The following is an 8,583-nucleotide window of genomic DNA, read 5'->3' as shown; positions in this document are numbered from 1 at the left end:
GTGTGACCTTAAAAGCTGCATACACCATTGATGGACACACTATTTAAAGTTAATTTCATCTATTATATTGACATTATTCGTTTAGTTATTAGTAGTAACAAATTACTATATGTCTTCCTTTTAAGGTAAATACTTCAGATTTATTAAGAACAATTACGTGATATAGCATAGTAAAAGTTGAATTTATGTCTTTGTTTAATTAAATTTTGAATTGTTTTTATATTTAAAAACGAAATGCAGATGTTTTGGAACTCTCTAATATCTTGCCTTATAAGTGACACCTAAATCGAATAATTTTAAAACCCTTTCATTCTGGTCTCCCTCTCCCCCACCCCGCACCCCCCCTTCCTGACGCTCCACTCTGTCACCAACTCCTCCGTCTCCACTTTCTGTCTCCGGCCATTTACTTTCTCTTTCTACAACTGAATTTCTCTTTCTAAAACTGAATTTAGAACTTTCTAGATCCTATATTTTCCTAGCTGAATAAAATTCTCTATCTATTTCGTATTCAGTGTTACCGAAGCTGCATTGTTGTTTGGTACGTATGTTTTCATAGAGTTCTGATACTTTTCCGTGAATTTTACTTTCAACTGTGATGGCGTCATTGATGACTTTAATGTCACCATTTTGCTTTGGTTTTTAGTGTTGCGAAAGCAATGCATTTGTTTTGTTCCCATTTGAGTCTCTTCTTTGGCAAAGTTCTCCTCTGCCTCTTTCTTTCTCTCCTTTCCTGTCGGTGCCTGAACTATTTCCTCATTACTTGAATTCCGGTTCTCTGGTTCAAAACACAGTAGTAATTTTTCCATCTCTGCATTTGATTGCCGAATGTTTCGAGCTTAGATATATGCATACAATTTTGGATTGAGGCTTTGTTGCTGTTGTTTTATCTGGGGTGCAACTAGGGAGAGATATTTGCCTGTTGTGCAATGCGTCCCTTTTGTTTTAGGTGGAGGGGATGATTTGGATAAATAGAACTAACAAAGTGGATTTGCCCGAAATGGTCGGATTCATAAAATGGAGCTTGACTAGTTTTGGATTGAGGTTTTGTTGAATTTTGATTGACGGGATGATATGAATTTTCCTTTAATATGATGAATTTTTTTGCTCAAAGAGCTTTTCACCTCTTTTTCTGATTCATTTGGTTAAAACTATTGAAGCTTTGTTTTTATTTTATTCATTAAGAGAATGTGATTATTTAATTTAAGAAAGAGACAAAATGTTATAAAGAAGACGTAAGGGTGTATTATGCTTTAGCAATGCAGATGATGAGAAAACTGATTTTGGTTATATTTATTCTTACTTTGGGAGTAATCTTGTTAAAATATGATAATGTGCTATTCATGTTAGTTTCTATTGTTTCTGGTGGTCCATCGTTGTCTTTATCTACCCCTTTGGCTACTTTTATATTGTCTGGGGTAGCTTTGTGCAGTATAATTGCCTTTGCTGTGGAATACATTCCCTCATCCTTTGATGTGAAAAATTTCCATTAATGTCCCACTTTGATCCTCAGAGTCAGTTGTCCTTGAAGCTCTAGGATTTGAGCTGTTTTGGATCTCTCAGGTGGCAGATTCTCATATTATGTGTATTCTCTTTCAGTCATTTACTTGTAAAGGACTTGGTTAATCACTCACAATCGCTTTTTCACCCTCTGCTCTGATTTTATCTGTACTGAAAGTGCACTGGAGCTGTATTCTTTTTGAGGTGGTATAATAATCCTGCACTCCAGTGTCATTTCTCAGTTACTTTCTATTTTGTTAGGGGCGCAGGAAGGAATTTTCCATCTTAGTGAATAGAGTTCCTCTATGAAGTTAACCTGAAATTTGTCCGGTATTTGTAAATTTTAGGTTTCTAATGTGTCTCTGAGCTAGAGTTGGTGATATCATCCTGAATGTTCCTTAGTTTACTCAATCAATTAGGAGGGCGGTTTTCGCAAAAAATTGTTTTTTGTTCAGGAAACTCGGAATTCCTGGGCTTTGAAATTTATGTGGTACATGTGCAATGTCATGTTTTTACCACTGCTGAAGCATTTCGTATAAAATCTGCCACCAGTTACCTCTCGGGTTTGATGTAACCGAGGCAGTTTCAGTTATTAGGCATTTTTGCAATTTCGAGTTTATAAGTTCTGACTGTCTTCTTCTCTTTTCTTATCTAATCCTTTAACTGAAATTTGGTCGCAACTTCTTTCTGATACAGTCTTCAATGGATCGTCGGAGTTGGCCCTGGAAGAAGAAATCATCAGATAAGGCAGCAGTTGAGAAAGCTGCAGCTGTTACAATAGCCTTAGCCTCTGATCCTTCAGATTCAACCGAGTCTCAGGGTGATCAGGTATGTTAGTTGATATTGATATAAATATGGAGACGATACACAGAGACCATCCACATGTTCATTTCTCTTCTAGCTCCTTTGATCATGAAAGTCCCTTTTCTTCCCATCCTTTGTGATCATAATAGCTATTAGACTGTGTAGTCCGAAGCCCTTATTGGCAACTGGTGAATGCATAAATATGTTCCATATTTTGACTATTTGCGAAGATTTGATGAGAGGACTTCGATAATATTCGCTGGTCATTTTTTGCTGATTATAGCAAAAAACTCCATCTATCTGAAGTCTAAAAACATTTGGTCTAGATATGATGTTTAGTCCTATGCTTTCCTTTAACTAATATTAAGTTTTATTAGTTTTTAAAATTTGGGAATTCTTCTCTACATTGCCATATGCTTGGTGCTGAGAAAACGAGTAATAGTTTAAATTGGTTTTCATAATGATACATCAATTAGAATTGCAATAAATATTTGTTCATAAAGCTTAACTTGGTCTATTGCATCATTTCTGAGTTATCTTGTTTATTACAGAGCAAACAGGATAACCATAAGAGACCAAAATATGTCCAAATCTCTGTTGAGTCATATTCACATTTGACTGGGCTGGAGGATCAAGTGAAGTCCTTTGAGGAACAAGTGAATACCTTAGAAGATGAAATAGCGGAATTGAATGATAAGTTGTCTGCAGCACAGTCAGAAATGACTAATAAGGAGAACTTAGTGAAACAACATGCGAAGGTTGCTGAAGAAGCTGTTTCAGGTTGGATGTTCCTTATCGACTTACTCTGTTCTTGCTTTAAGTTTTTAAGCAAAGTATCCTCAAATTCCAATATTGATAAATTTCTTTTGTAAGGTTGGGAGAAAGCCGAGGCAGAAGCTTCAACACTGAAAAATCACCTGGAATCTGTCACTCTTTTGAAGCTTACTGCTGAAGACCGCGCATCGCATTTGGATGGTGCACTGAAAGAGTGCATGCGGCAGATACGAAACTTGAAAGAAGAACATGAACAAAAACTGCATGATGTCGTTCTCAACAAAACCAAACAATTTGACAAGATAAAGCATGAGCTTGAAGCAAAGATAGCTAACTTGGACCAAGAATTACTCAGGTCTGCAGCTGAAAATTCAGCACTTTCGAGGTCTTTGCAGGAGCGTTCTAATATGCTCGTTAAAATTAGTGAAGAAAAAGCCCAAGCTGAAGCAGAAATAGAACTGTTGAAGAGCAATATTGAATCACGTGAAAAAGAAATAAATTCTCTCAAATATGAACTCCATATTGCAGCAAAAGAGCAAGAAATTCGTAATGAGGAGAAAAACATGAGTGTACGGTCTGCAGAAGTTGCAAACAAACAACATCTAGAGGGAGTAAAGAAAATCGCTAAGCTGGAAGCAGAGTGTCAGAGACTACGTGGTCTTGTCCGGAAGAAGTTGCCCGGGCCTGCAGCCATGGCCCAGATGAAGCTTGAAGTAGAGGGTTTAGGCCGGGATTATGGAGAAAGTCGGTTAAAGAAATTTCCAGCGAAGCCTTCAAGTCCACAATACAGCTTGCCAGATTTTTCATTTGATACTATACAGAAGTACCATAAAGAGAACGAGCTATTAACAGAACGCCTTTTTGCAATGGAGGAGGAAACAAAGACGTTGAAAGAAGCTTTGACAAAGCGAAACAGTGAATTACAAGCCTCCAGGAGTCTGTGCACACAGACTGCCAACAAGCTTCAAAGTCTGGAAGCACAAGTGCGTGCAAATGGCGAACATAAAAGTCCTTCAAAGTCCACAGTTCGAATGCCTACAGAGGGTGCCTTTAGTCAAAATGCAAGCCTTCCTCCAAGCTTGAATTCTATGTCGGAAGATGGAAACGACGATAATGTAAGTTGTGCAGGGTCTTGGGCTACAACATTATTGTCTGAGCTCTCGCATATTAAGAAGGAAAGGAGCTTTGATAGTTCGCATAAATCTGAATGTGTAAGTCACATGGAGCTAATGGATGACTTTTTAGAGATGGAGAAATTAGCAAATCTGTCTAATGACATGAATGGAGCTGTTTCAAATCCAGATACAAGCAATGCAAGATGTGAAATTGCAAATATTGATACATTAATTCATGTCACCCCAGGCAATGATTCTCAACTGAAAAATCATAATGAGACAGATCCATCTGAACATCAAGCATCTTCCAGTGAGGAAGCATCAGCTCCTAGCTATAAGCATGCTTCAGAGCCATCCCCTCTCATGAAGCTCCAATCAAGAATTTCAATTGTATTGGAGTCTCTATCTAAGGAGGCTGACATGCAAAAACTTCAAGAGGATCTAAGACAGATTGTTCAGGAGGTCCATGATTCTATCCTTCCCCAATCGGCGAGGAGCATCGTCGAGACTACAGCCAGTTCTGAGACTGCAAGTGCATCTCAGCTCTCTCCCTATGACCCTAGGGCAAATGTAGAAAAGGACATTCATGTCTCTCAAGATAGTAAATCATGCAATGGGGCTGTTCAAAATATTAGTAAAGAATTATCAGATGCTATGTCTCAGATTCATGACTTTGTTATATTTCTGGGCAAAGAAGCAGAGGCTGTCGATGGAGCATCTCCAGATGGAACTCGTATTAATGAAAAGTTGGATGAGTTCTCTGCCACCTACGTTGAGGTTGTTAGCAGCAGGTTGAATTTGGTGAATTTTGTTCTTGACCTCTCTCAGGTGCTGCGTAACGCGAGTGAATTACACTTCAATATCCTGGGATACAAAACTTTTGAAACAGAAATGAGTACTTCTGATTGCATAGACAAGGTTGCTTTACCAGAAAATAAAGGTCTTCAGCACTCAGGAGGGGGATATTCAAATATTTGTGCTCGTTTCTCTGATTCTTCTTCAGATCCTGACATTCCTAGTGAAGGGAGACTTGTTCCAACTTCAGAGTCAACAAAAACTTCGTGGAAGTGCTCATTGGAAGAGTTTGAACAATTGAAACTTGAGAAGGATAACATGGCTCTTGATCTAACTAAATGTACAGAGAACTTGGAAAGCACAAAATCGCAATTGGTTGAAACAGAGCAGCTTCTGGCAGAGGTGAAGTCACAATTGATATCTGCTCAAAAGTCGAATAGTCTGGCTGAAACTCAGCTCAAATGTATGGTAGAATCATATAGATCACTTGAAACTCGTACGGAGGAGTTGCAAACTGAAGTAAACCTTCTTCAGACAAAAATAGAATGTCTTGATAATGAGCTTCAAGAGGAAAAGAAGAGTCACCACGAAGCTTTAGCTAGATGCCAGGATCTTGAAGAGCAACTCCAAAGGTTAGTAGTGGGTTTATTTTCCCCCGCATTGTGCCTGGAATTAAAAATATGGACTTTCTGGTCTCATATTGATGGTTAAGGTTGAAGTTTCTGACTTTTGCCATATTCTCCAATGCATTAGTTTTATTATGATAGGAGCTTGATCAGACTAATCTTTAATACCTGGACACACTCTTGGAATTTTATCATGCATATGTAAACTTTCAATTGCATCTCATACATGGACACTAAAAGGAAAAGGGAAAAAAAACATAACATCATGAGACATCCAACTATCAGTAAGTGTTCATTTGGTAGAGAATGGTTAGTAGTAAATTTCTAACCCGTTATTCTTCTCCCGACTGTGATTCTGCTTTTCCTTGGTGTATTGCTAGCTATCTGTAGAATGTAGGACTGGATCAAACTGGCCACTACTTATTGGTCCATTTGCTGAATGTGCTATTTCCTGAATCCAAATATCATTGTCCAACTAATCCAGGTTTTGAGGCATAATAATTGTATGAAAGTTGTAATCAATCACCCATAAAAGTTTTATTTTACTTTGAGTACATTAAAAACCATCCTATAGGATTTGTTTTCCTGGTTTCCACTCAAAGTTTTCTGTATGTTTAGGTTATGGTTGCCAATACATATACAGTGAAAGTTCAATGTTAGCTTCACTTTTGTGTATGATTATCACTTTGACTTTATTGCATTATGTTTGCTATTCAAACCAGGATTGAGAGCTGTCCAGCCTCTGACATTGTTGCCAAGACCAACCAGGTAACTGTATGGTTTCTCTTTGAGTTCACTTCATTTTCCAACGTATTGTTTCTGTAATAAATTTGGGATTAAGCTAAAATGAATCCTTTTTTCTCAGTGGACATTTAAAATTTCAGAGCATAAACAATTTTATGAAAGAAACTAACGCTAAATATAGCAGATGGTGAAAAGAACATGATATGTTGATATTAATAAGCCTCAATATCTATACACCAAATTGTTAGACATTATAACATTTAAGTGACTCACATTGCAAAATTATACTAGTTAAAGTACATGATTGTTACTGACGTAACCATTTCAGGATTTTTCGTGTGAACAGTGATTGGCTATTACCTTACTGATGGACATAATTTGGATCCCATGTTTCCTGAGTTGCATACTCTTCAGATTTCTCGGAACATCATACGTAGAAATTATGATCTAATATTTTCATTGTGTTACGAAAAGTGCTGCTGATGTTTTAATGGGAACCTTTTAGGAACTATTACGATATGACATTTTTGCGAGAGGCCAGCCTTAACATCTTTGTATTCTTGGTTGTACTCCTGATTTTGTGGAAGCTTCCAATAAAACACAATCTAATATATCCTAATTTCAGCTGCTAGCCCAGAGTCTTATCTTCTCGCCCTCCATTGTCATACTTTAATGAGGAAACTAGAATTTGGACTACAAAATAGTTGTCCACTGATTGCATTATTCACAATGTAAATCTTCAAGTTGCCCTGTTCTTGAATTGAATCTTTGTTCAGTTTGCTTCAATACAAAAAGTTGGCCTTTATGATTCTTTCTTGTCTATGCTTTTCCTTCAACTCTTGTATATGCGAGTTTCTCATTTCGAAATTGTACTATTTTCACCTTATAGTCGATATATGAAGATGATGGTCTTTTTTTTTTCTTCCAGGAGAAAGAGTTATCAGCAGCAGCCGAGAAGCTTGCAGAGTGCCAAGAAACCATATTTCTTCTTGGTAAGCAGTTGAAAGCTTTGCGTCCTCAGACAGAGTCGATGGGGTCTCCATGGATTGAGAGAAGTCCAAAGAGGCAGAGTCTGAGTGAAGAACCGACTACGAGTGGTATGAGCTTGCATGATACTGATATGGATGAGTTGGATACTGCCACTTCTGTGAAGACAAATTCTGAATCCCCCATGGATCTATACAATGCCCTGTATAGTCCTTCAGATTCTGAAGTAAACAATCCATTGAGATCACCAATCAGCTCAAAGCATCCAAAACACCGGCCTACTAAGTCAAGCTCCTCATCTTCATCTGGGGGCCCAACACCTGAAAAGCAATCTCGTGGATTCAGCAGATTCTTTTCTTCGAAAGGAAAGATTAGCAATTAGCTCCTGAATCTTGCTTAGCACGTTCGTTTGACAAACCAATAAATAAAGTCCAGAAAGAACGAAGCCTTTATAGATGTTCTCAATTTGCTCCGTTGTAACTTCACACGCCAGAGTTTCCGATCTACTGGAAATTCAAGATACTTGAGCTGTTGTTGTGGGATATCCAGCAGCGAGTGGTTTCGCTAGAGTTTGAGGTTAGACGTGTACAAGAAAATCCATTCTCTGGATTGCTGAGAATTGTTATTCTTTATTTCGTGTAGTTGAAGTGCTTAAATGTCTGGGAATTACATGACCAAAAAGCCATTTTTCCTTTGTATGAGGATGCTTTGTGACTACTGTAAAATTATTTTTTGTATGCATGATGTATATGATTTGTAGAACTTGTTAATGGCATGTTATGTACGAGAATTGTTTGTTTGACTGAAAAGTTCTATTGAGACGGCATCCCCCCCCCCCCCCCCCAGCTACCCAAAAAAAAATAAAAAAAATAAATACTGGTTGCGGCAGACTTTTCACAAACAAGTGGTATTTCTTTTGTTCCAAAAGGAATGCCAGAATTTAGAGTACAAGGTGAAAGAATCTTATTTCGTATGAATTCAAACATCGATTTTTCAAAATATGTGAAAGTTGTTTTACAAAAAACTGTTTTACTGAAGCTCCATAACGTAATACTATTCTACGTTTGGTTGGAAATGATATCTGTTTGCACATAACACAAGTTAAGCAGCAAGGTGTTCGAGTGATAGCCATGTAGCAAAGATAAATACATAATATCTACCCGGTTACTATAATTTAGAAGAAACGAAACTAGTAACAGATAAAATGACTCTTTGAGTCCTTAAAAGAAGCAAACTACTGC

The 8,583-nt window shown here is 37.5% G+C and overlaps 1 protein-coding gene across 6 annotated transcripts; it reads left to right on the top strand.

The window, feature by feature from the left end:
- Positions 1-293: 293 nt before the first annotated feature.
- Positions 294-8,151, top strand: LOC104233784 (filament-like plant protein 4). 6 transcript variants are annotated; one of them, XM_009787231.2, is made up of 6 exons: positions 294-538; positions 2,194-2,325; positions 2,853-3,081; positions 3,175-5,617; positions 6,334-6,379; positions 7,284-8,151. In XM_009787231.2, exons 2-6 carry the CDS (start codon positions 2,200-2,202, stop codon positions 7,722-7,724), a joined length of 3,285 nt encoding a protein of 1,094 aa, XP_009785533.1. In that variant the 5' UTR covers positions 294-538; positions 2,194-2,199; the 3' UTR covers positions 7,725-8,151. The 6 variants fall into 6 exon arrangements, with proteins under 6 accessions (XP_009785533.1, XP_009785534.1, XP_070008868.1 ...); XM_009787232.2 differs by lacking the exon at positions 294-538 and adding an exon at positions 699-793; XM_070152767.1 differs by lacking the exon at positions 294-538 and adding an exon at positions 837-1,041.
- Positions 8,152-8,583: the final 432 nt, after the last annotated feature.

This window comes from Nicotiana sylvestris, chromosome 8, assembly GCF_000393655.2.
Source record: "Nicotiana sylvestris chromosome 8, ASM39365v2, whole genome shotgun sequence".
NCBI classification, from domain to species: domain Eukaryota; kingdom Viridiplantae; phylum Streptophyta; class Magnoliopsida; order Solanales; family Solanaceae; genus Nicotiana; species Nicotiana sylvestris.
Note: the sequence above shows the minus strand (reverse complement) of the source record. Positions and strands in the feature narration are given on the sequence as shown.